The 26,724-nt window shown below is 40.1% G+C and overlaps 4 protein-coding genes across 5 annotated transcripts; all 4 read left to right on the top strand.

The window, feature by feature from the left end:
* LOC131346910 (GTPase IMAP family member 7-like) lies at nt 1–4,249 on the top strand. Its single transcript, XM_058380700.1, has 5 exons — nt 1–983; nt 1,073–1,198; nt 1,625–1,946; nt 2,122–2,203; nt 2,313–4,249. Exons 2-5 carry the CDS (start codon nt 1,113–1,115, stop codon nt 3,161–3,163), a joined length of 1,341 nt encoding a protein of 446 aa, XP_058236683.1. The 5' UTR covers nt 1–983; nt 1,073–1,112; the 3' UTR covers nt 3,164–4,249.
* Nucleotides 4,250–11,541: 7,292 nt separating this feature from the next.
* LOC131346702 (GTPase IMAP family member 7-like) lies at nt 11,542–12,598 on the top strand. Its single transcript, XM_058380277.1, has 3 exons — nt 11,542–11,590; nt 11,771–12,470; nt 12,553–12,598. The coding sequence occupies exons 1-3, from the start codon at nt 11,542–11,544 to the stop codon at nt 12,596–12,598; spliced, it is 795 nt and encodes a 264-aa protein (XP_058236260.1).
* A 2,006-nt stretch (nt 12,599–14,604) lies between these two features.
* On the top strand, nt 14,605–18,784 carry si:ch211-286b5.5 (uncharacterized protein LOC100003596 homolog). 2 transcript variants are annotated; one of them, XM_058380774.1, is made up of 3 exons: nt 14,605–14,814; nt 16,035–16,194; nt 17,126–18,784. In XM_058380774.1, the coding sequence occupies exons 1-2, from the start codon at nt 14,722–14,724 to the stop codon at nt 16,158–16,160; spliced, it is 219 nt and encodes a 72-aa protein (XP_058236757.1). In that variant the 5' UTR covers nt 14,605–14,721; the 3' UTR covers nt 16,161–16,194; nt 17,126–18,784. The 2 variants fall into 2 exon arrangements, with proteins under 2 accessions (XP_058236757.1, XP_058236756.1); XM_058380773.1 differs by having other exon boundaries at nt 14,607–14,814; nt 16,035–16,161.
* A 1,730-nt stretch (nt 18,785–20,514) lies between these two features.
* si:ch211-286b5.4 (afadin- and alpha-actinin-binding protein) lies at nt 20,515–26,505 on the top strand. The gene is made up of 12 exons (XM_058380276.1): nt 20,515–20,575; nt 20,775–20,878; nt 21,114–21,182; nt 22,328–22,451; nt 22,552–22,630; nt 22,984–23,101; nt 23,286–23,436; nt 24,059–24,162; nt 25,247–25,408; nt 25,703–25,820; nt 26,009–26,159; nt 26,371–26,505. Exons 1-12 carry the CDS (start codon nt 20,515–20,517, stop codon nt 26,465–26,467), a joined length of 1,338 nt encoding a protein of 445 aa, XP_058236259.1. The 3' UTR covers nt 26,468–26,505.
* The last annotated feature ends 219 nt before the right edge of the window (nt 26,506–26,724 follow it).

The raw sequence follows: 26,724 nt of genomic DNA, 5'->3' as shown, positions 1-26,724 counted from the left end.
AAATAAATACATTAACAAGTTGTCCATAATTGGAAATCAAGTTATCCACTCCGGTGTAAGTGCAAAAAAAACTTCACCAAGTTGCCAGTGGTGATGATCTGTAGAGATGTTTTTAATCCTTCTCTTATCACACTGAAGCTAAATCCTGGGGTGGCTCGCCAGCTCAAATTAAGCAATCCTTGTTCTCTTAATTCATCATCAAAAAAAACCTGACCTGTGTATACAGACAGTTCAATATGTATCCCTCAAAATCATCTTTACACTGTAATAAATTACAAATACATCACCGATGACCTGAAGTCACATATCGTCTACATTTCACAAATCTAGCAGTTTCACATCACACTTATGAAAAATAACAATAACATTCAAATTATCATTGAATTACAAAGAAATAAAACAGTGGTACAAAGAACTCACCAAGTCAATCAACCAACTATCAGTTAAACATCAACTCCGTGTTGTTTTGTGTTCTCTCGAGGATCTCTCTAATCCACTAACATCCGCTTCAAAATTCGACAGTCGTTAACCTAAAGCAATCCATTGCGCTTAAATGAAGGTTTATTACACAATATACTTCGGAATTAATAACTGTTAATAATTCACCTTTTTTTCGCAATTAATCACCTACACGCCCGTGATTTACACGGCACGTCCTTTTTTTCCCACACACTTCCGCCTCCACCCATACAAATTGTTGTTTTACAAATTCAAATTTTTTCCATAATTAAATTAAACTAATTGAACTTTAATTAAACTGGTTCCTCAATTTATTTATTTATTTTTTATTATCCCTTTTATTCTATCATGGTTATTTCCCTTCTTTTAACCTGGGTTACATAATGGTATTCAAGGTAGTCATTAAAGGATAAAGGTACAGATTACTACGAGTGAAAAAAATAATAATAGATGTTACATTTATGCACTTAACACTCTGATACTGTTTCCAGATTCTTGGTGCGTAACACAACTCGGACAAAGAGGTCAGTAAAACTCTGAACAAATTCAGACATAACTGCATGAAATGTATAATCAAATATGTCAATATAATTTTTTTTTGTAACTCAAATAGACAGGGATTCAACCGGCAATCAGCAAGAGAGCAGAATTACATGTACATGGAGACAACAGATAATGAATCTCTAGACCTGCAGCAAGCAGTTAGCATAAAAGAACCAGATCATTCCTATGGTTCAAGGTAAGACTTGTAAGAAAGTGAAAAATTATTAAAAAAAAAAAAATCTCTGAATGCTATCAACCAAGGTGTTTTTGTGAAATTTTGCTGCGTCCTGTTTTTCAAATGAGGTTCTCAAGCGCTGTTCTGTTTCTGATTGGGTGTCTGTTGCTAAGCAACTGGCTGTAACTTTCTAACACCACGTCATTTCACACTGTACACCATCCAAGTGTGGAGTTAACACCGCATTATGTACATATGCTGTATGTATACGCTAAAAACATCTCAGAATTATTTCTGGTTATACTAATCACATTCAAGTGGTTAAAAGCCCACATTAAAATTTTAGGCTCCTGATGAATGTCTTTGAAAATTCAGATTTGCTAAACTTTTACTCACACACGTCACTTGATTTTGAAAGTGAAATTACAAGTTAACAATTTCCAACAGACAAAATGGAAGGAGGATACAAAATAATCAAGAAGAAGGAGTGGAGAAGAAAAACTTGCATGAAATGACAGAAAAGAACAGAAGACTTGAGAGACAGTTAAAGGAGGTGAATACACAGTTGAGTGAAAAGGAAGAGAAAAACAGAAGACTTGAGAGACAGTTAAAGGAGGTGAATATACAGCTGACTGAAAAGGAAGAGAAAAACAGTAAACTTGATGGACAGTTAAAGGAGGTGAATATACAGCTGACCGAAAAGGAAGAGAAAAACAGAAGACTTGAGAGATTGTTAGAGGAAGCAAATCATAACCACAGGAAATTGAAGGTCAGTATCATTTTTTAGAAAACGTTTTTACAATCATATTGTCACACTATGTTATAGTGGAGAATTCACAGATCAGAATTTGCTCGCTAAATGTACCTGTCTAGACCTGTCGGCCTCTTAAAGGATTGGTTTAGAAAATATCATTGCTGCAACACAGTTTTGCCTATTTTTCTAGAAAAACATTCATTCTCTCATTTGGCTGACTTCTGTGTTGGTTCTGGTTCCACTGGGTATTGGATTGCACTTCCCTTTCAAAGGTAAAAACTACAGCTACCAAATATCATATCAAATATTCCCACTAAAGTTAAAGATACTGAAGACCCCTGTATTATCCATATTATCTGCTTGGTTTTATCTGCTTTTCAGAACATGAGGTGAATCATCCTGAGCTTCGACTGATGTTAGTGGGGAAAACTGGAGCAGGAAAGAGTGCATCAGGAAACACCATCCTGCGTGAAGAGGCCTTCAGAGTCGAGGCGTCTCCTGCGTCTGTGACCGCAAACTGTAAAGTGAAGAACAAAATCCTCAATGGAAAAAACATCACCATAATTGACACTCCTGGTGTCATGGACACGTGGCTAATATCGAACCAAAAGGCCCAGGATGCACATGATTGTATCTCCATGTTTTCTCCCAAACCTCATGTGTTCCTGTTGGTTATCAGTCTGGGAAGATTCACGGGGGAGGAAAACAACGCTGTGAAGTGGATTCAGGAGAACTTTGGAGAAGAAGCTCTGGATTTCACCATGATTCTGTTCACTGGTGGAGATCTGCTGGAAGGGAAGCCAGTGGAGAAGTTTATCAGTAATAGTTATGATCTCCAGAATCTTGTAGACACCTGCAAAGGTAGATATCATGTTTTTAACAACTATAATCAAAGTAACCACAAACAAGTCACAGAGTTGTTGGAAAAGATCAATTTAATGCTACACTTGAACATGGGTTACTTTTACACACAAGAGCGGAGTGACTATAAGAGCAAAGAGATGGAAATCAGACAGGAAGAGGAATTTAAGAGGAAAACTATGGAAGAAACAATGCAAATGGAGGAGAGGAGGAAGATGAATAAGATGGCAATGAAACTGAGAGATGAGCAGTACGAGAACAAAAATATGAAGGCAGAGTTAAAAGATGCATATCAGACATCTTTCTGGTTCAAAGTCTCAACTGGCTTGCTCATACTAATACTGATCATTGTGGTTTGTGCAAAGAAATAAACTAGCTGAAGCTGATTTTCACAACTAACTGTAACTTTTGAATAATCTTTAAAACTTACAGCAAATTGAAGTTAAACTCATTTTCCATTTTTCCAGGTTTTTCTGTTTTTTCAAAAATCTTGTTTATGTTCTTACTTACGTTGGTCTTACAAATGATAATAATGATTTGCAGTATACATGTGTGTAAAGCTTTGCCTGTTGTGTTGGAGTGTTTTCCCAGTTGTGTTAGACTGGCTATATGCAGATAAATTCACTAGAAATGGACTAAAAATCTAAAAATCAGAGCTGATTCACCTGATATCAGACATGTCTGAAACTATTAATTCGTTCAAAACACAGAAGTGTACAGTCAGCTCCAGATTGGCACCCATTAAAAGACATGACAAAAATGTTAATTATTACAATCAATGAGGCAGTGAGAGCTGTGTTAGAGCCCACCTCTTGCAAACCAGACATGGGCCACCAAAGGGCCATCATTCTTTGTGGTATGTGGCCCAAGTGTAAGTGCATTGTGTGGGCCAGGTCTGGGCCAGACCTGTTTTGCTATCTGGGTTTTAAATACCGCTGTCTGGATTAAGTTAGGAAGATTATTTCACCACTCTGGGACAATCAGATTTATGGTTCTGGACAGGGACCTTATGCTTTACTGAATATTTTCTACCAGGTGTCAGGCGTTAACCACTGATTCAAGATTCAAGAAGCTTTTATTGTCATTTCAACCACATATAGCTGACGCAGTACATAGTGAAATTAAACAACGTTTCTCCAGGACCTGGTGCTACATAAACATAGAACATAAAGCTAGGACCAAAAGTTCGTCCAAGCCACATAAAGTGTAAGTGTGCAGCTAGGTGCAAAGAAAGCAACAACAAGACAGTGCAAAAATAATAAATACAAAAAAAGACAACACAAAAACACAGCACACTTAGCACTGAAAAAAAGAGAAAAAGAATGTGCAATGAAATGTAAATGAAATGTAATAAAATGAGATGATGATGATACCAGGCTACAGGTGGGAACATATACCTCAGGAAGAGTGTTGAGGTGGTGGTGGTGCTGGTCCAGACAAGGTCTTGTACACGTACATCTTGTACACAACAACAATGATGTTACCAAAAGTAAATGGATTTTTTTCGTGTATTTTGTTTGTTTGTTTGTTTTTTAATTCATTAAAATAAAGACTTCAGATTAATAAACTGTGTCTGCTTTTACCTCTTAAACTCTTCAAGACTACTGAATCACTGTCACTACTCAAGAATGTTGTGGCTTGACTATGAAAGTTTCATTTCATTAAATTTCTTTTCATTTTTAATTTAATTTTACATTCCTTCATACTGTAATCTATAATACACATAATTCTGTCCAACCTAAATGATGTGTTCACTTAAATTCACTTAAATCCAAATGTCATTTGGAGAAAACTGTCATCCAGAGCAACTTACATATTATCTAATTCATACAATTGAGGGGTTAAAAGCTTTGTTCAAGGGCCAGCCCGTGTTGTCAGATTGGACTGAAGATTTTCAGCCTGACTACAGTTTAAACCCCGCCCATTTAAAAAAATACCAGCCCAAAATGCAAACTGTGATAACTAATACAATAACAAACAGAAAACCCAAAACAAATGGGTTAGTGCAAAGGCACTATTTAGACACACACACACACACACACACACACACACTGCGTTAGCTACCTGTATATGTTTTATTTAATTATCAAACATGACATCAGAATTTTAGAGCAGAATAATAGCGTATAAACATGCTTACCTTTTTATAGGGACTTAATGTAGAGAATCTTCTCAGAACTGATGAGAACGTCTCCTATATATGAGTTGAATATTATAGAACAGCTCGCTCTCACATTCTTTACTGTAGAACTTTCTATATTTCTCCCACGTTGGCATGATGATGTTAAAACACTTGTGATATTGGCTTAACGAGTACAACGATCACAACAACCTGCTAATCAGGATCGAAGTCTGATTGGACAACCTTATTGGCTAAACTGAACATATTATTAAAACATCAAATTACATGTTTATACTTTATTGTGAAGTTCATTTGAATGAAAAATGGAATAAAATATCGTGTTTACAGTCAAAAATAAAAACCCGCCAGTTGCATCAAAAATCTGCCCAAATTTTATCAACCCACCCAGTGCATTTTCTCCTGGTTAGACGTGACCAAAACGAGCCCAATTGGGCTGGAACCTGCCCAGTTGGCAACACTATAGGGCCAGAAGGGGTAGCACTTTGTGGTAGTTTAAAGGCTTAAGTACTCTAACACCTTCCTCCATTTAAACCATTCTAAACAACTGAGGGTGGCACGCCTTTTTCTCTCCAAAGAGAAATTTTGGAGGATTTTTGAGGATTTTTTAGATATATTATGGTAGGTCTATATAATAATAAAACAATTAAAGTAGAGTATGGTCCAAACTCCAAAGTTTACAGGTGTAGCAAACTGAAAAGAGAAAGAACCTAAAACGTCCTCTGAAGAGAAAAGTAAGTAGATATGAAAATATAAATGTTGACTGTATTGGATTTAGCTCCTTGTGCATTTTTTTTTTTAAATAAACAGTATCTCATGCACGCTCCATTTATTCAATCTCACCTGGCAACACGTTGCTCTCAGCATATACTTTAATCTGGTTGGTCATATGACAGAGACCCGGAACAGTGAGGAACTGCAGCTGAAGCACGCACTTACTACATGTTTAATAGAGAAATGAGAATTTTTACTGTTACTGTTACTTTGTGCAAGAAATGTCTCAACAAATGACTCCAAAGCTCTAAACAATTATTGGACTATCTGTTTACTTTGTTATTTTTAAAGAATACATATTGCTGTACCTCAAAATGTCTAATATTAATATTTAAAAACATTCATTGTTTGCAAATAAATTGCTGATGATTTGTCCAGGTTCAATACTTCATTAAAATGTCTTTAAATAAAATATAAATAAACTCATTATAAATAAACAAGCACATCACATTCACAGTATCTGTGAGTGTGCAGGCTAAAAAAATATTTTAAATTCTTTACAAAATAAAATGGGCAAAATATTTCAAGCTTAAAGAGACGCTTTAAAGCATTAAAATAAACAGAAATACATTTACTAATAAGATTGTAAATACCTTTTTAAAAAGGACCAAACGAGAGAGTAAGTCTCTGACAACAAAAAATATATATTTGACTTCATCTTACTGCTGAAATAAAAATGACATTTCAAATTGGTAGACCATTAAACTCCCTTACATCACTTCATAATGACCTGCTCTGTGTTCACAATATAAAAAAATTATTTCACTGATTAACAGAATATTAAAGTAATTGCTTTTCAAAGTCACTGGTTTTATCAATGTAATTGAGCCAGGAATCTTAAATGGAGATTTTATCGTGTGTGTGTGTGTGTGTGTGTGTTATATCTGTGCTAGTAAGAATGCTGTAAATGCACATTCTATGAAAACTGCAGAGTATTTGTTCTGATTCAGTCCCACACTGGTTATGTCACTGTTCAGTGCATCCAAAATAACAAAACTGATATTCGTCAAAAAATTAAGTCCATGTTTTTATTCTATAGTTTTGTTTATTTAGATTTTATTTTCTGTAGTTTTCCTGCCCGTGTCATGGATGTCACAGAAAAAGTCTAGCAAACTGCATGGTGCATTGGAATCAGTGTCACAACTAGGAAAAACCCACAATGGAATGCAAAGGTGTCAGTGAACAAATTCAGACATAACTGCATGAAATGTATTCTCAAACATGTGGGGGATAAAAAATTTTTGTAGATCAAACAGACAGGGACTCAACAGCCAAAATCACGATTGGTGTAGTATTAATCATATCACAATTTCCTACTTACCTTGACCTTCTGACCTATTCTAGCTTTTCCACTGAACTCTACACAATACATTTTATTTTGTAAAATTGCAACTACGACATCTTCCTTTCTCAAGAGGTTTGGTTACTCTCTGTTCAAAGAGAAGTTACATGTTGACCCATACATTCAGGTTCAGGAGCTCCCCTGGTTAGTTGGTGGTAGAGTTGGTCTTGGTGTACCAGGCTAATGGTGTTCAAGGTAGTCATTAAAGGATAAAGGTACAGATTACTAGGAGTGAAAAATAATAATAATAACTCTAAAGTTATGAATATATTTTATAAATGTTAAGAACATATTTCTTAGAACAATTAGAATTATACAATTCTAATAATACTCATCACACTTGAGTGTTAAAAAGCCCATATTAGATTTGTAGGTTTCTGGTGAATGTCTTTTGAAATTCACGTTTTCAATATTTCTAGACACCACGCTCTATATTTATATATTTATTAAATTATGTATCAGATTGCATGTAAAACAGGACAACGTATTTTAAAAGTGAAATTACAAGCAAACAATCGTCTCATTTTTCGCAGTTTGCTTATACTGTTGCTCTCTGAATAGAGCCATATGAATTCTGTTCAAATTTAAAGTGATTGTACAAATTTTTTTTTCTCGAGTTTTATTTATTATGATTTTATTCTCTGTAGTTTTTCTGCTTGTGTCATGGATGTCAGAGGAAGACTTGCAAACTGACTTTGACACTGATTCCAGATTCATAGTGCGTAACACAACTAGGACAAAAAGGTCAGTAAAACTCTTAACAAATTCAGACATAACTGCATGAAATGTATTCTCAAATATGTTAATATAATTTATTTTTTGTAAATCAAATAGACAGGGACTCAACCGGGAATCAGCAAGAATTACATGAACATGGAGACAATGAAGATAATGAATCTATGGACCTGCGGCACAATTTTAGGATAGAAGAACTAGGTCATTACCATGGTTCAAGGTAAGACTTCTGCTAAGAATGTGAAGAAAGCTATCTGAAAGCTATCAACTGACCTATTTTTGTGAAATTTTGCTGTGTCCTGTTTTTCAAATGAGGTTTTCAAGTGCTTTTCAATTTCTGAATAGGGTGCTAAGCAACTAGCTGTAACATTCTAATACCACATCGTTTCACACTGTACACCACCGAATTTCTCAAAGTGAACAGTTAACAATTTCCAACAGACAAAGAGAAATGAGGATTCAAAAGAAACAAGAAGAAGAAGTGGAGAAGTAAAACATGTCTGACAAGTTAAAGGAAATGACAGAGAAGAACAGAAGACTTGAGAGACTGTTAGAGGAGTCAAATCATAACAACAGGAAATTAAAGGTTAGTATCATTTCAGGGAAAATGTTCTTACAATCCTGCTGTCGCACTATGTGTATCAACTCACCTATGAGGGCAGAACACAGACACTGTGACAGCACTTTGTGAACACTTCATGTGATTTACTTTAAGTGGGCAAAGTGAGAAAAAAGAGCAGAAACCAGTGAATTCAAATCAGTGCAAAAATAGCAGGAAAAGGCCATGTGGAGGCAGGCAGCAGCATGGTAATCAGCACGAAAGAACTTGGGTGCTCTTGCTGGAAGTTTAGGCAGGCTGACAAGGCTGGGACCCAGGATGCTGGAGAAGGCAGCGTTTTCAGGCAATGTCACTGTGCTCCATATCTTCGGGCCATTCTGAAAAAAGAAAAAGAGAGAGAAACATGTGTTAGTCCTCCTGCCACACTTAGTTTGAGTACAGCAAGGGTAGATGACTGAGGCCAATAAGATTTTCCCCCTGCTGAGGTCGCCCCACCCTGCCAGCACACACTCCTCAGCTGTCCAAAACATTGGTGGTGCTGAGGTGCCACTGTCCTTTCAGCATCTGCACTGTAATAGAGTGAGGAGTGGAAAATAGTCGCTGTAAATAGTCGCACCCCAACCCCCACGCCCACCCCCAGCTTTAGACCTACTACTGCCGGATGTTGACCCACAAGGCATGATGTTGGAACAGCCCATTAGCATTTCCGTTGTGAGTTTCAGCTCAATGTTGGACCTGAAGTGACAAGAACCACTGAGTCACTTGGGCATTAGCATCTTTAGCTTTTGCCATCCATTGAAGGGGGGCAGGTTCTGTCACTAGGGTGAAGTGATGGCCAGCCAGGTAATACCTGAGCTCCTCAATGGCCCACTTAATCGCATGGGCTTCTCACTCCACTGCAGTGTAGCGGCTAACAGATGGGATCAGCTTTCGACTCAGGTAGAGAACTGGGTGCTCCTCCCTTCCAAAGACTTGAGACAGGACTTTGCCAACTCCTGTCTCGGAGGCATCGATGTGGACAATAAAGGGGCGGCAGGGTTATGCAATACAGGGGCGCAGGTGAGGGCATCCTTTAGCTGCTGGAATGCCTGCTCTGTTGTCGTGGTGCATTGCACCTGATCCAGTTGTCCTTTCCTGGTAGGATCTGAGAGGTGGGCAGCTACAGAGGAGAAGTTAGGTGCAAAATGCCGGTAATAACTCGCCAGCCCCAGGAAGGCCCATACCTGTTTCTTGATGATTGGACGGGGGTAGGTTTGGGCAGCCTCAATCTTCTTCTCTTGTGGTTATAGAAGGCCCCACCCAATGCAATTCCAGCCTTCCAGAGTACACCCAGGACCTCCCCCAGATGGCAGAGGTGGTCAGTCCAAGTAGAGGAATGCATGACGACATCATCCAAGAAGGCAGCTGCATAGAGATGGAATAGGCATAGTACAATATATATTCATCTTTAGAAGGTTGCAGGCACTCTGTGCAGCCCGAATGGGAGAATCCAGTACTGCCAATGGCCACTAGCCATGCTGAAGGCAGTCTTCTCTTTACCATCAGGTTGCAAGGGCCACTTGCCAATAACTTTTTCTGAGGTCCAGACTGAAGATGAACCGGGATCTCCCAAGCTCCCAAACTAAATCATCCACCCAGGGAAGGGGGTAGCTATCAAACACTGAGACATGGTTGAGCCTCCAGAAGTCATTACAAAAAAGCAAAGGCTCCCTCCTACCTCGATGGGGCTAGACCAGGCATTTGGCTCACTTCTGCCTCTGTAGTCTGACAGCGTGCTTCAGGTACCCTGTATGGCCGCTGTCTGACTACTATTCCTGGAGGAGTCTTGCTCTCGTGGTGGACCAGATGGTTAAGGCCGAGAATTGATGAAAATATGTGAACTGGTCCACCAACTCGGTTAGTTGTTGCTGGGATGGATTGAGATCAACCAAGGCACAATCCATGGGCTCTATGGAGGATACAGCAAACACAGACACAACAGGAACAGAACAACCAAAACTCAGGAGACAAAAGGTGTACCTTGGTGAGTTAAGATGTCCTTCGGTATCCCTACTCTGCTGAAGAGTAGCAGAAGTTCCCGGGCAATGTTACGGGAGGTGGCCTTCCGCAGTGGGTCCTCCTCAGGTAGTGAGTGGCGTAGTCTATAATAACGAGGATGTACCATGACCCTGGTCTGAGTTCTGCAGCAGTCCACTGAGATCCATGTATTTGAGGAGGACACTGATGATTGGTAGTGGTATGAGTTGTGTGATAGCAGGCATCTGGAGTGATGTACATTGGCACTGGGGACATTGATGGCAGAAGGCCCAGACTTCCACATCCATCACAGCCCATATAAAGCCTTTAATTTTTTCAAGGTGTTTCAGGCTGCCAGGTGACCGCCAAGAGGATGAGCATGGGCCAGGTGCATGAGGGCTGATATAGCAGGCAGTGTTTCAGCTGCTTATCCTCCTTTTGCTCCCAGATGAAACAGCATTCTCATGAAACCTGATTAAAGACAGTAGACATAAGGTGGTAAGCTGTATCAGGTGGATTTCGGAAGACATGTGAGCATCCCCTCTGCGCCAAGCCAGACAGACTCTCTGAGGTCTTTAAGTCCTACATTGTCTTCGTGATCTCATTGGTGGGCTTCTTGCAGGGGACCCCGACCAGTCTTGCCCTGAAAGATCAGCAATTAAGCCAACTAGCAAGGGCCACTCACCCTCCTGGTTCTGGATAGTTAACTTTGCTGGCCAATGTCACCGTACATCTAGAGACCAAGAGCAGGGCTAGAGACCGCCTGTTGACATTGATATCAACAATGGTGATGGGGGCTTTTGGCATTGTGGGGGCATGTAGGGCACTCCCAGCTACCCATGGCTTATTGGCTTGGGGTGGATTTGGTAGCTCTTGCTCAGTCAGCATTGCCTCACTGATGGTGCTGAGGTACCGCTGTCCTTTCAGCACCCACACTGTACTGTAGCAGAAAATACCCGCTGTAAGGCTGCGGTGCAGACGTTGCTGTCACATATGAAATAGTGTAGAATTCAATATTTGCATTGGCTTTTGTTTACCCTACAGATCAGAATGTGCTTGCTAAACATACCTGCCTGAAAATAACTGCCTCTTAAAGGATTGCCTAAATAAATATCATTGCCTCAAAACTCAGTTTTGCCTGTTTTTGTAGAAAAACATTCGTTCTCTCATTTGGCTGATCTCCATGCTGGCTCTGGTTCCACTGGGTATTGGATTACACTTCACCTTCAGAGGTAAATGCTGATCCAACTACAGCTACCAAATATCAAATCCAATATTCCCACTAATATTTAAACACCACGCAAAAGACCCCTGTATTATCCACATTATCTGCTTAGTTTTATCTGCTTTTTAGAACATGAGGTGAATCATCCTGAGCTTCGACTGATGTTAGTGGGGGAAAACTGGAGCAGGAAAGAGTGCATCAGGAAACACCATCCTGCGTGAAGAGGCCTTCAGAGTCGAGGTGTCTCCTTCATCTGTGACCGCAAACTGTAAAGTGAAGAACAAAGTCCTGGATGGAAAAAACATCACCATAATTGACACTCCTGGTGTCATGGACACGTGGTTAATATCAGACCAAAAGACCCACGATGCACATGATTGTATCTCCATGTTTTCTCCCAAACCACATGTGTTCCTGTTGGTTATCAGGCTCAGAAGATTCACAGTGGAGGAAAACAACGCTGTGAAGTGGATTCAGGAGAACTTTGGAGAAGAAGCTCTGGATTTCACCATGATCCTCTTCACTGGTGGAGATCTGCTGGAAGGGAAGCCAGTGGAGAAGTTTATTAGTAATAGTTATGATCTCCAGAATCTTGTAAACAACTGCAAAAGTAGATATCATGTTTTTAACAACTATGATCAAAGTAACCACACACAAGTCACAGAGTTGTTGGAAAAGATCAATGTAATGCTACACTTGAACATGGGTTACTTTTACACACAAGAGCGGAGTGACTATAAGAGCAGAGAGATGGAAATCGGACAGGAAGAGGAATTTAAGAGGAAAACTATGGAAGAAGAAATGCAGATGGAGGAGAGGAGGAAGATGAATAAGATGGCAATAAAACTGAGAGATGAGCAGCACGAGAACAAAAATCTGAAGGCAGAGTTAGAAGATGCATATCAGAAGTCTTTCTGGTTAAAATTAGAATGCTTGCTCATTCTAATACTGATCTGTGTTTATGCCAAGAATGAAACTAACTGGAGGATTGGAGGATTTTCAGAACGAATCATAGAGGGGTTTGTTTTTATGATCTTACTTTTTATGGTCTTACTAATTATAATAATAATTATTATTATTTTCATTATACAGTGTGTGTAAAGTTCTGAGTGTGTTAGAGTGTTGTTGGTATTTGTGGCTAGAATTAAAATATGTGCTTATAAGTGGGTAGATAGCGCTCAGAGTATGTTTACATTTATTTATTTAGCAGAATCTTTTATCTACATTGACTTACACATGAGGAAATACTACCCAAGCCTTACATCAAACAGACAACAATACAAATAATGTTACCATGCCAGATTTTTAAATGAGAGCTAGAGGAGCAAAGTGCAGGTTTTTTTTTTTGGAGTGCTGAGAAGTTAGGAGTTAGTTAAGTGTAGAACAGTTGGGTCTTTGTCTGCTTTTGAAGATAGTGATAGATACTGCTGTCTACCTGATGTTTTAGTGAGTGGGAACTACCAGGCGTCAGGCATTAACCACTGATAGCAGGTTGCAGGTGGGAACATCTCAAGGAGTGTGTTGAGGTGGTGGTGTTGCTGTTTCAGACATGCTCTTGCACATGTGCATAAAGGCCTTGAATTTGATGTCACTCAAAACAAAAGGCTCCACATCATCACTGGTAGAAAGCAAGAGAGGAGACCCTGAAGAAGGACCAGAAAAAAAGACAACTGCAACATTCTAAAAAGCAAAGGAATTTTTTTCATGTATTTTGATTTTTCCTATTCATTCATTAAATTTCAAATGAATCAACTGTGTCTTGCTTTTAGCAGTTAAACTCTTCAAGACTACTGAACCACTGTGTCACTGTTCGAGAATGTTGTTGCATGACCATTGAATTTTTATTTCATTAAATTTCATTTCATTCAGATTTCATTTTACACCCCTCAGACACATAGCCATGATAGAGTGGACACTTTTTGAAGTAAAAAACTTCAATTCAGTTTATTTGTTTAGCGCTTTTAACAATGGGCATTGCCTCAAAGCAGCTTTAGAGAGGTATAGAAACGGAGAAGAGGAAAAAAATATAAAGTTTAAGTTAAAGTTTTATCCCTAATGAGAAGCCTGCAGCGACAGTGGCAAGGAAAAACTCCCTGAGATGATCTGAGGAAGAATCCTTGAGAGGAACCAGGCTCAGAAGTGAACCCATCCTCATTTTTGTGACACTGGACAGAAAATAATGTAAATAAAATGTATGTTTTCGGGTCAGATATTAATTAAGATATCAGAGAAAAATTCTAGACACCTTCTTCTTCTTCTGGCTTTTCCCTTCAGGTGTCTCCACAGCAAATCATCTCTCTCCACCTATCCCTATCTTCTGCATCCTCAACACTTACACCCACTAACTTCATATCCTCATTTATTCCATCCATATACCTCCTCTTTGTCCTTCCTCTTTGCCTCCTCCCTGGCAGCTCCATGTCCAACATTCTCCTACCAATATACTCACTCTCCCTCCTCTGGACATGTCCAAACCATCTTAATCTGTCCTCCCTAACTTTGTCCCCCAAACGTCCAACATGAGCCGTACCTCTGATGTACTCGTTCCTAATCCTGTCCAACCGTCCCAAAGAGAACCTCAACATCTTCAGCTCTGCTACCTCTGACTCCTGTCTCTTCCTCAGTGACACTGCCTCCAAACCATACAGCAGGGCCGGTCTCACCACTGTCTCATACAAAAACTCTAGACACCAAATTATTAGAAAAAAAAAAAACTCTTCAATCTCACATCAAGGTCAAAAGCAAATTGTTTTTTTGGGGTTTTTTTCAGTGGTTTTCTGTAACAGGCCCTACACCAAGAATAAAACTCTTACTGATGATGGATAAGAATGGGTGGGAAAATAAATTAAACACAGGTATATTTTACTTCTTGGTTCACCCAGATGTCAGAGGGTGAAAACTTTTACATTCATTTCCAAAATACGTGACGGGTTTTCACAGGGTTGCCAGATTGTACCCATTGTCTGGCAACCCCTTAAAGTAGGTAGGTCTTCAAAAGTTGCCTGGCAACCCTGCCCAGGAGGCGGGTGTTGAGTGAGTTCACTATCTATCTAATAGTGTGCGCTTCCGGTTTCAGTTTCTTGGGCGTTTTTTAAAAACTTTCTTTTTTTTAAGTGGAGAATCTTTAAATTGGTCGCCATGTCGAACAATAACGCCACCAGCACGAGCCTGGCCGTCGCTCACAAGGCTGTGAAGCAGCTGCGGCTCGAGGCCAGTGTCCGCCGAATCCACGTAAGTCCTGAAAGAAAGAAACATTGTAACCGAGTGAAAGTTTTTGGGGCGGATCCCAAATCACGTCGTCCTTCCTGTACACGTGCACTAGATGCTCATTCTTCCGCTCCCTACGTAGGGCACTGCGAATGTAAAATAGAGGGATTTGGGATTTGTCCAGAATAATGACACTAGTTGCTAACAGAGGAGTTAGAAATCAATTCAGGGATAAAAAATAACTGATTCGCTGAAAGTGTCTTATAATCTCTCTATCTCTGGGGCTTTTTTAAAAAAAATATATATGTTTATGTAGATATATTTTAATAGATTTTACAGCAAAGTGTCTCAAATAAACTTGGGGAAACGGTTAATGCTAGCCGAGATGCTAGTTAGCTTAACTTGTAGCCGTTTTGTTTACTGTTTTTGGCTAAATAAAAAAAAAAAAAAAAGTTTTAAGAAATCCGAAAAAATGGTAAATAAATGCACCGAAAACACGAACAAAAGTGACTTGGTATTTATTTGCCAGTTTGGTTTTTACTTTACTCATATCTCGTTTCTGTTGTGTAGTAAATAACCTGGCCCTGTAAACAAGGTTGTATCATTTGTGGTGTTTGGGGACTTAGGCAAGGTACCACGCCTTAAAATGTTTTTTTTTTTTTTATTATTATTATTTTTGAGTATATTATGAAACAGAAGCTAGTTGAAATTCTACATAAATATGCTTTGTCTTAAGAAAAATAAACAGGAGAGTATTTCCAGTTAATATTCACATCGATCTGATCTCTGTAACCTTAACAGTGGCATGGATGTTCGTCTAGCATGGAGTTTTTTTTTAGAAACTGCTGAACTGAGATTTCCACAGGAGTTTACGCCGAATGATAATCATAAATGATAATGAAAAATATATCATAGCATCAGTCTGATGTTTAATGAGAACCTTAACTGAAGCTCATGATGCATTTGTGCATGAATGTATGCATTGTGCTGCTGCCATGTGATTGGCTGATGAGATAGCTGCATGGAAGTGCAGGTGTTTCTAATAAAATGGACATAACGTGTGTAGATTTGTCAGTTATGTAGATGTATCTCTTCTACAAATTAAAAAAACTGTTGTGCAATAGTATTTTCCACGCGTCATATTTCTTGATGTTAAATGTAGTGATAGATAGATAGATAGATAGATAGATAGATAGATAGATTCGGATTCCTCCTGCTTGATGTTAACCCTGTTGTTTGTTCAGGTTTCCCAGGCAGCTGCAGATCTGAAGAATTTCTGCCTCCAGAATGCTCATAAAGACCCTCTGCTGATGGGCGTCCCGTCTGGAGATAACCCTTTCCGCCCTCCCAAATCATGTGGCCTGCTCTGAGGTACACTGCCTGCTGCAGTGCACTGTGTGGACTGTGAGGAGAAACAGTAGCAATAATATGTATCGCTTCTTTATATATGTTAAGGTTGATAAGAGGATGTGTGCGACAAAATCTTTCTTAAATTGCAGATAGGAACTAAAGTAACGACAGCCCACACACACGCATGCCATCGGACTGGTCCGAGGAATCTTTAGATTGGTTTTGTTTGTTGTTTTAATATTTCGGACCTGATTTACATATAAATGAGTTTAAATGTAACGCCACTGTTTTACCACTTGTTGCTGAAATCACGGCTTTGAGTTTGCGTGTGAACACTGCGTGGAACGTGGAAAAGCAACGATTGTCATCGTACACGTCTTCATTTAAGTGCAAAGACACAATGATTTAAGTAATTACAGCCATGCTGTATGGTTTAGAGACAGTGTCACTGAGACAGAGACAGGAGTCAGAGCTGGAGGTAGCAGAGCTGAAGATGTTGAGGTTCTCTGTGGGAGGGACACGGTTGGACAGGATTAGGAACGAGTACATTAGAGAGACGGCTCATGTTGGACATTTGGGGGACAAAGTTAGGGAGGACAGATTAAGATGGTTTGGACATGTCCAGAGGAGGGAGAGTGAGTATATTGGTAGGAGAATGTTGGACATGGAGCTGCCAGGCAGGAGGAAAAGAGGAAGGCCAAAGAGGAGGTATATGGATGGAATAAATGAGGATATGAAGCTAGTGTTGAGGATGCAGAAGATAGGGATAGGTGGAGAGAGATGATTCACTGTGGAGACCCCTGAAGGGAAAAGCTGAAAGAAAGAAAGAATTACGTCCAAATTTCCATGTCATTAATTTTTTTATTTCTAAATTCCAGCTGACATGAAATGATCTAATAAAATGTCTAGCATTTGTTTTATTTTAGTTGTCATATGCACACTAATTTTATTTTATTTTGTTTTTGTTTTTTTTGCTCTGGCACAGGTGATGGTCATCCAAAAAGACTTCATGGAGCAACACACACCCACACACACACACACACACACTATACTACAGTGTTATGAGAGCTCTTCTTGCTGGATGTCTCGCCCTACACTGTGCATGACCTCTAAACTGCAGTATCGTATTCTCACTAAACCAGTCCTGACTGAACGGCCCACTTCCTGCCTTCTCAGCGCTTTAGAGGCGATTGACGACCGATTCAAAAGAACGAATTATTTCTTTTATACAAGGCAGAAAACTGTTATGGAAAAAGAAACCTTTGAGGTTTAAAATTGCTGTAAATGCTGAGAGATGAAGTGAATCGTTCAGAGCAGGATTGTACTGTTACCTTTATCTTTTTCCTTTATTTTTTTTTGGGAGTTAATATTGACACTTCTCACTGTATTGATACAGAATCCCTTCACACACTTGCTTTAGGTACTGTAATTCCAAGACTACAGCTAGCTCTGGAGATTGATGTTCTTTCTGCTTGGAGAAACAAAGTTCTGCATACTTCTACATATCTGTCGCTATGCCACGTGTTAGCAGAACATCGTCTGATTGGCGTAGTGTGACGCTTGTCCTGATACTACAGTGTTGCATTGCTGATGTCAGGTGTGTGAAATCATGAAGCCTTCATTCAATCATGAAGCCTTCATCATAAAGTCGTTTGATCATTAAGAACGTTACTATAACATACTATAAATGTTTCTGTTATTAGACTTTTAATGCGTAGAACACTGACTGATGCCTCCGTAAATCACTGGAGTATCGCGTCTACCGTAATTACACTAACACTAAACCAAGCTTAAATCTAGAAACCTTAAAAGTTTCTCTGCAGAAATGCTTAAAAATTCAGTGTTTCCTGATTATGTAAAGGGGCTACAACGTTCCTAACCATAACTCATCTGGAGAACCCGAGAGAAAGAACTTTATTTTTCTAAGAGTGTTAGAAATGGACGCCTTAGAATGAGCGTCTCCATCGTGGAAGCCGCGGAAACCGGCCTCATGGAAGCTTTTCCACTTTTTTCTTAAACTTCACCTTCTAGCATTGATATGAAGAAGGTTCTATATTAGACGAATGATGGGAGAGGTTTCTAACACTAGGGTGTAGATTTATCAAAATGATCCTTTACTAATTTATTCGCAATCGATTTACATTAAAAAGATTGAATAATGTTGGTCTACTGATTCGTATTAGTATTATTCTCCACACTTTATGCTCTTCATCATTAAACCGAGGTTTTTAGCCCTAAAAACACATTACTGACCACATGTGCAGATTATGATACTGTATATGCATGTGTTTTATCACACACACATACACACACTGATGCTCTGGATATGCAAACCACATAAATATTAATCCTTAAGCTGAAAGGTTTCTAACACTAGAGTGATATTAACACTGAAGCATAAACGCTCTGATTTTTCTTGTGTTTTGGGTGAAACTTTATTTCTAATTTAGGGGAAAATCAGTCTGTCTGTGTTTCCACATTCACTAAAGTATGAAAACGAAACACTAATCCATTCATCACTCTTCATTCTGATGTAGTGCTTTTCTTTATTGTTGTTTGTTATTAGTGAGACTGTTGAATTGAATCTGCGTGCCTTACGTTGTCTTTGTAAATTTTTCAATAAATCTACACACTTTACCTCTGATCTGTGTGCGATCTTTTTTCATCTTCAAAGTCGTGTAATTTTCCCTGATGATAAGTTTTACAAAATAATATCTGCTCCACATGAACTCATCCTGTCCCAATAATCTACTATAATAGATTATGACTGGGATTTGTCTTCAGTCTGGATTCATAGACATATCGTCTCCAGACGATTTTCCTTCAGGATAAAATATAAAGTAAAATATATAAGTAAAGCTGCTTAACGATATTGTCAGTTTTTTAAAAACGTGATTCAAATAAAATGTAATTGTTATAAAATGTCATAGAAATTGTAAGAGTGACAATAAGAAGAACTTTTTAAGTTCACTAAAGTCAAGAACAATACAAACGTTTCTGAATGAATTCAGAGTTTTATGAAGTTAGAAATTTGCGCCATGTCGAGGGAAACTTTCTCATTTCTTTCAGTTCAGAACAGAACATTTTACATTTTAGAGTGGAGACTGTGAGACAGACCTTCTCGTCCAACATCAGTGCCTGACCTCACAAATGTGCTTCTAGAGGAATGGTCAAAAATTCCCATAAACACACTCCTAAACCTTGTGGAAAGCCTTCCCAGAAGAGTTGAAGCTGTTATAACTGTAACAACTCCGGAACAACTCCATATTACATTCATGTGCATGTGAAGGCAGACGTCCCAAAACGTTTGGCCTAACTCACAGTTTCCGCTCTAATTCATCCCAAAGGTGTTCTATGGGGTTGAGGTCAGGACTCAGCAGGCCAGTCAAGTTCCTCCACACCAAACTCACTCATCCATGTCTTTATGGACCTTGCTTCGGAGGGGTGTCCCAAAACTTTTGGCAATATATTGTATATTGTAATTATTGTGGAATTTTCATACTGTCAGTGTTCATTTGGTCAGCTCTGTTCTCTACTGAAAGGGGAGGAGTTATCCAGTTTTCCTGTATGTGTGTGTGTGTGTGTGTGTGTGTGTGTGTGTGTGGTTTGGGGGGGGGGTTCAGTGCAGCACGGTTAGGTGTGTAACTGATGAGCAGTAATAACATCCACCTGAGTCAGAGCTCAGCTCACACACTCAGGGTCAAGTCTCTAACTCCAGACTATGGGATCATATTAAACCTCATCTCTTTCCCAGAAGACGAGTTTTTCATTTGTTCAAGCACGAGGCCAGGTAAAGAATCACAAATTCCAAACCTTTGTCCACTGCGGGTAAATAGGTGAGGTGAGAGTAGTTATGCTGTTGATGTGTTGTTGATTTTCCTGCAACTATTTTTCTTAATTAAAAAGATGTATTTTTGCAAATGAGCCGCTGTATATAAACACATGCGTATTTCCATACAAAAAAATAATAATTTCTTGATTGTGTTAAGATGATGTGATGTTACGGTGGAGACACTAAACATCTCCACAAAGCAGGTTTAGATGCAGCTCCACTGTCTCAAGAGTCCAGCTAGAGTTCATCCACAAGACTTTTATATACAGTTATATAAAAGACAATTATATACAGAGGCTCTGGTTCGCTTGATTAGCCTTGTAACTGAGTGAAAACCTGAAGGAAGAAACATCAGACAGTGAAGGTGTCTCAGATGATCAGAGGATATTGTGTACATTTCATTTTCTGCCTGGGGTCTGGTCCTTAATATTCATAGAACTGCATTTATGCATTAGAAATAGTTCTAAGACCTCTGTTTTAAAATGTGTGTGTGTGTGTGTGTGTGTGTGTGTGTGTGGGTCTTTAGGTCTGCTTTAGGTCTGATGGCATACAGACAAGAAGGAAGGCTGTTAAAATCTCATGGCAGGACTCATGACAGCTCAGGTATTCTCCAGCATGGGGAATGTGTGTGTATATATATAATATAATATATCTCAGGAAAAAGAAGGAAAACACACACAGGAAACTGAAGCTCAGCATACACACACACACACACACACACACACACACACACACATATATGTGTGCATGTGTGTATGTTAATGAGCTTCAGTTTCCTGTGTGTGTTTTCCTTCTTTTCCAGAGGTCCAGAGCACTCGAGTGTTGCTGCAGATCAGTTCTGCGTGCAGCTCCACGTCCAGCAGGATCCGCAAAGAAGAAGAGAAAGAACAGAAGGTATCGCTTCAGGTGCGGTGATGAGGGAAGAGAACATGAGCAACAAATGCAGGATTAGATGTAGCCGTAAACGGGTAAAAACTACAATGTTTAACGTGAGGTGTTGTAGTAAAATAAACAGCTTTGGGGTGGTAACTCCTCCCATGTCCAGCTCGTGTTTTATTTGTAAATATTAACTAGCTTTCTTTATTTTAATGATGTGTAAAGTTTTGGTTGTGATTTCATCATCCCACCAAACCATTCTCAGGAACAGCTCGTGGAGAGAGATCAGCATATCACCAGGTTGCAGGATGCACTTCAGTGTGAGAGGGAGAAGGTAAGGAGGAACAGCAGTGTGTGTGTGTGTGTGTGTGTGTGTGTGTGTGTGTGTGTGTACAATATCATATTAATATAGGAGACATGGTTGCTTCATGACGTTCACACTGCCTCTAACGCAGCACTTTAGTGCCTCCTACTGGTGTAGTGAAGATGTGACAGCCCTGTAATCAGCTTTAAATCTTTACCCAGGGGTAATTACAAAGTCTTCTACACTGAAACCTCCGAGTCATTTTTGCCCTTCAGTGTTCTGCAGCATGTAAACAGTGATGCTAATTTACTGTAACAAACACTAACAAACAGCAAACACTAATAATGCTGATGCAGAATTTATACCAGGAGCCGTGTCCCATGTGGTGATCTACACGCTTACACTATACACTGTATTCTACTGTCCAGTGTACGAATGTTACAACGGTCATCTCAAATGGAACACTGTGTTTTACTAATTAGAAGTATAACAGTCTCTCTCTCTCCCTCTCTCCCTCTCTCTGTCTGTATCTCTCTCTCCCTCCCTCTGCCTCTTCTTCTCTCTCTCTCTCTCTCTCCCCCTCTGCCTCTTCTACTTCTTCTCTCTCACTTTCCCTCTGTCACTCTCCCTCTCTCTGTCTGTATCTCTCTCTCCCTCCTTCTGCCTCTTCTTCTTCTCTCTCCCTCTGCCTCTTATTCTTCTCTCTCTTTCCCTCTGTCACTCTTGCTCTCTCTGTCTGTATCTCTCTCTCCCTCCCTCTGCCTCTTCTTTTCTCTCTCTCTCTCTCTCTCTCTCTCTCTCTCTCCCTCTGCCTCTTATTCTTGTTCTTCTTCTTCTTCTCTCTTTCCCTCTGTCACTCTCGCTCTCTCTGTCTGTATCTCTCTCTCCCTCCCTCTGCCTCTTCTTCTTCTCTCTCTCTCCCTCTGCCTCTTCTCCTTCTTCTTCTTCTTCTTCTTCTTCTTCTTCTTCTTCTCTCTTTCCCTCTGTCACTCTCGCTCTCTCTGTCTGTATCTCTCTCTCCCTCCTTCTGCCTCTTCTTATTCTTCTTCTCTCTCTCTTGCTCTCTGTCTGTATCTCTCTCCCTCCCTCCTTCTTCTTCTTCTTCCTCTCTCTGTCTCGCTCCCCCCCTTCTCTCTTGTGCTGTCTCTCTCTCTCTTGTACCCCCCCCTGTACAGAACTCCAGGCTGCAGTCTCGTTGTAACCAGCAGGCTTTAGAATTAAAGCGCAGAGAGCAGCTGGTCAACAGGATGAGGGAGAAGCTCTCCCAGTTTACAGACAGACACAGAGACAGAGGCGTGTGTAAGAGACACAGAGCTGTGTTTTCTCTCTGAATACAGAGATGCACGTGTACAGGACTGGGGTTAAGAGAAACTGTGGCTATGTTTTCTTTTCCTTACAGCTATAGAGATCTTAAACGCTCTTCCTAAGCCGTCAGGACAGAGAGAGCCTGTGTCCCGGAGCGCACGGCCTGATGGGAGGTACGCTTTATATGTATGTATGTCCTGCATGCTGCTGCTTCTTACCTACAAGGTTCAGCTTTTAGGCTGGAGATAAAAGACTGATCCCAAAATCAGTCAGGCATTTTCAGTTCCAGACAAAGACACTGTAACTGTACATAAAAAGGACCAGTCCAAACGGAACCCAACAGCAGTTTAGGTTCTGGTTCATTTATCCCCAAAATGAGAAACTATTTGATATCCAGGGTCATGTTTCAGCAACATTTGTTTTGGGGTCATCTTGAACATGTTTTTATTTCTTCATCTTCATCCATCTCTCTCTCTCTCTCTCTCTCTCTCTCTCTCTCTCTCTCTCTCTCTCTCTCTCTCTGAAGGAAAGAGGAGGCTCTGAGGTTAATGCTGGAGAGGAGGGAGGCTGAGCTCAGGGAGGCTATGAAGCTGCGTCACAGCCTCACGACGCTACTGCACACGCTCAGAACTGACATGCAGCAGGTGATAAACCAGGAGCTCATGCAGCTACAGGACATTTAAAAAAATTAGCTTATATATATATATATATATATATATATATAATGATATTTTGCTTGAAAGTTATATTATTATATTAAAATTAGCCTAGATATTTTTGGTGTCCACTCTTTCTCTGAGAACTTTCTCTGCTCATTTTGTGTCTTAGACTCTAAACGAGATCGTGGACTCTGAGGACGAGAAGACGGACACGAGCAGGCTGGTCCAAGCGGAGCAGTCGCTTGGTGATCATGTGACAGGGGGTGTGTTTCTGGAGTGGACGCACGTCCAGCAGAGGCTGAGGGATCTGCAGTCACAAAGTGTGTGAGCGTGGTTGTGTTTCATTAAGGAGCAGAAACCAGGGGTGTGTCTCAATCAGCTCTCTAGCTGGTGAATCAGTACATGGGGTACAGGAGTCAGGGCTCTGGTAAATTATCGAATATTCCAGTTTTGGCTGAATGATGCGTTTCTTTCATTCATGGTGCTTCCAGCAGGATCGTGGATTTTTTCTTTTTTTATCATTTTAAAGTCAAACAAAGCAACAAGTGCCGATTCAAGAGCCACAATAACAAGCTACTCACATCTGTAGACAAAGTTGGCAGAGTTTGGCTTGTCTCCTTTTTTTCTTTGAGGCTTCAGAAAATGGTGTCCTTTCCAGTAAATGAACATATCGTAAGTGAGCATCGAAGCTCCCTGGTTTTTGTGGTGCATTGTGGGGGTTTTTAGGGAGTAAACAGCAAATGTTCCAGTGCACTGGAAGGACTTTGAGTCAGGAAGTGCCCGAGCCCCATCCCTTAGAATGACCGACTTCCTGATCGGCACTCTGAGTACTGAACTAGAGAGATGATTGAGATGCACCAGAACTTTTCTTGAGCTGCAACGAAGTGTGTGTGTGTGTGTGTGTGTGTGTGTGTGTGTGTGTGTGTGTGTGTGTGTGCGCAGGTCCAGCTGCAGTGGGAACAGACCAGGAGAAGCTCTTGGCTCAGCTTGAAGAAGAGCTGGAGCAGAGCAGAGAGCTGGTCCGAGTGCAGCAGCAGCTACTGCAGGTCTGTTATAAATTCAGACACGTGTCCAGTTTGTTTAATACAATATAAATTCTAGAAAACTTTAGAAAGCTTTTCATGAGTTTTCACTTATTTATCACCGTCTCCTGATAGATTTGGGTTGGTGTTCTAAAGTTTGCGTCTGTTTAAAGTTTATTCAGCCCTAAATGCCCTAATTTACCAGATACTTTTATGGTACCACTGATTTACATTTATTAAAGGCCAGAAAATTCCACAAAAGGCCAAATTCACAGAGATGAAGTGAATAATTCCACAGTTATACCATTTGAAGTCAGTGGAGGTTTACAGTAGTCTCCTTATGTAAATCTCTACAAACTTGGGAGCAAAATGGAGGTTCATCTGGTTTTTGCCTAAATACACTGGATTTTTACAAATGCCACATTTCTCCTTTCCTTTCCCTTCCCCTCCCCTCCCCTGGTACATGATGCCACTGCTGTGGAAACTCTGGCAGTTTGATTAATAAAAGTTAGTCATCAGTTAGAACTCGATCCTTTAACAAAAGAAAACATGATTTTGTGTGAAGGGTAAAAATTGCTGTTGGTCATTTGTTAGATTATGCTTAGCATCTGCATTTCCAAATGACCAAGCAACGATGATTTTTACATTATCAACTTAGCTGAAACAGCTTCTGGTGGTGTTGTGAAAGTATACATTAAAAGGATCAGCAAATTTATTCCATCATCATAATATATAGCCTCCTGGTGATCCTGCGCTCTCATTGCCATGGTCCAGGTTCGGTTCCCCGGGAAGGACGCTAACCCAACAACTGAACAGTTAACTCTCATTGCCGGTCCAAAGCCTGGACAAAGTGGGAAGTTTGCGTCAGGAAGGGCATCCGGCGTAAAACCTGTGCCAAATCAAAATATGCGGACCAAATGATCTGCTGTGGCGACCCCAAATGGGGAGCTGCCGAAAGAATAACAACAATACATCATAATATATGCATAATATAAGTCATGGCTAACAGGTTTGTCCCAGATATCTTCATTAACTGTATCTTTCTCTCTTCTCTCTCTCACTCTTTCACACTCTTTCTCTCTCATTTTTTCCTCTCTCTCTCTCTCAGGACAGTGTGATCGCTCCTCTCCCAGACCCACTGATCGACTCTTACTATCTGGAGGAGTGGGAGCGGCTGCAGGACAAGTGGGCCGAGTTTGACAGGCAAAGGCGGAGCTTCCAGCAGGAGAGGCAGGCCTTCACTGATGCTGCAATCCGATTGGGCCGTGAGGTAAGGAGGAAAAACAGAGCGATTTTTGTGGTGAGGGACAGTAACGGGAAATTAATTGTAAGTTTAAATGGTTTAAGTTTAGGTTGAAATATTTGTGTAGTAAATCCTCCTGATGTTTGTTCCCTAATCATCAGACCACATTTATATCTTTGGCACAGGAGGATTGTGGATATACGGCAGAATTAAAGTTTAATAATATTGTTTTTAGTATAGTAAAATATATTTTGTTACAGCTAACCCTCTGCTAACTGTCTGTAGGTATAGTATTGGTGTGTGTGTGTGGGTGTGTTGCAGAGATGTGAGTTTGAGCAGCAGAAGGCGTCTCTGTTAAAACAGCAGTTCCTCAGCACATCTCCGGTTATGAAGACTTCACACTCCAACAGGAGAGAGAGCACAGCACTCAGTGAACTGCGTATGCATCTCACACACACACACGACACCTGACTCACCAATTAGATTCATTACTGATTCTTTTTACTCATTTAATTTATACTGATTTTGATAAGGCTGACCATACACACAAACATACTGTACTTTACTAAACAAAAACTTCATTACAAATAGTGTGTGTGTGTGTGTGTGTGTGTGTGTGTGATGTAGGGATGATGGCTCCAGATCGGCTGTCTCTCTCCCCCTGCATCACTCCATCCTCTGAAGGCTCAGAGGTCATGCCCTGGTCAGAGCAGAATACAGGAATGACCCCCAATACCCCTGAGCTTTACTGTGTCCTTCAGCTGCCATTGTACTGCAGGTGTGTCTCACACACACACACACACACACTTGCACACCTTTACCTTCTCTTACACTTTTCATATCTTTTTTCTATTCTAAAAATTTTTCTGTGCCTTTGCTATTCTTACTTTCTGAATCTGTTCTCTCTCTCTCTCTTGTGTGAATGCTGATACACTGTCATAGTCCAGAAAATATTAAGATTCTAATATAATTCTTTCTTTCTCTCTCAGGGAAAGTGCCAGTCCTCCATCTGAGACCTGGGTGAAGGAGACACAGAGAGTTGACTTCAGCCATGACAAACAAAACATGGACAACTGGCCCTTTTAATTCTGTGTGTGTGTGATGCAGTTTGTATAAATAAAGTCCTTTAAACTCTATGCCCTGTGTGTTATAAGGAGAATGAGCTGCTGTTTGTCTACTCAATAGTCTTGATGCGGTCAATGTTCCAGCTGTAGGATGATGTGGAGTTTTTATACTGTATCATTCCTTATGTCCCATAAGAGCTGAGTGGATAAAGTGTGTGTGAGATCAGATCACTACACATTTGAGTATTTTCCTGCTCTAACACACTCACATCTGCTAAG

Source organism: Hemibagrus wyckioides, linkage group LG26 (assembly GCF_019097595.1).
Source record: "Hemibagrus wyckioides isolate EC202008001 linkage group LG26, SWU_Hwy_1.0, whole genome shotgun sequence".
In the NCBI taxonomy this organism is placed as follows: Eukaryota; Metazoa; Chordata; class Actinopteri; order Siluriformes; family Bagridae; genus Hemibagrus; species Hemibagrus wyckioides.
This window is presented reverse-complemented; position numbering and strand designations above follow the sequence as displayed.

Coding starts and splice junctions, on each gene's coding strand:
- LOC131346702 (XM_058380277.1), top strand. CDS start 11,542: ATGCTGGCTCTGGTTCCACTGGGTATTGGATTACACTTCACCTTCAGA. Junction 11,591..11,770: donor ATTACACTTCACCTTCAGAG/GTAAATGCTGAT, acceptor AAACTGGAGCAG/GAAAGAGTGCATCAGGAAAC. Junction 12,471..12,552: donor AACAAAAATCTGAAGGCAGA/GTTAGAAGATGC, acceptor GTTTATGCCAAG/AATGAAACTAACTGGAGGAT.
- si:ch211-286b5.5 (XM_058380774.1), top strand. CDS start 14,722: ATGTCGAACAATAACGCCACCAGCACGAGCCTGGCCGTCGCTCACAAG. Junction 14,815..16,034: donor CCAGTGTCCGCCGAATCCAC/GTAAGTCCTGAA, acceptor TTGTTTGTTCAG/GTTTCCCAGGCAGCTGCAGA.
- si:ch211-286b5.4 (XM_058380276.1), top strand. CDS start 20,515: ATGGCATACAGACAAGAAGGAAGGCTGTTAAAATCTCATGGCAGGACT. Junction 20,576..20,774: donor CAGGACTCATGACAGCTCAG/GTATTCTCCAGC, acceptor CTTCTTTTCCAG/AGGTCCAGAGCACTCGAGTG. Junction 23,102..23,285: donor TCAGAACTGACATGCAGCAG/GTGATAAACCAG, acceptor TTTGTGTCTTAG/ACTCTAAACGAGATCGTGGA.
- LOC131346910 (XM_058380700.1), top strand. CDS start 1,113: ATGTACATGGAGACAACAGATAATGAATCTCTAGACCTGCAGCAAGCA. Junction 1,199..1,624: donor GATCATTCCTATGGTTCAAG/GTAAGACTTGTA, acceptor AATTTCCAACAG/ACAAAATGGAAGGAGGATAC. Junction 1,947..2,121: donor ATAACCACAGGAAATTGAAG/GTCAGTATCATT, acceptor CTATTTTTCTAG/AAAAACATTCATTCTCTCAT.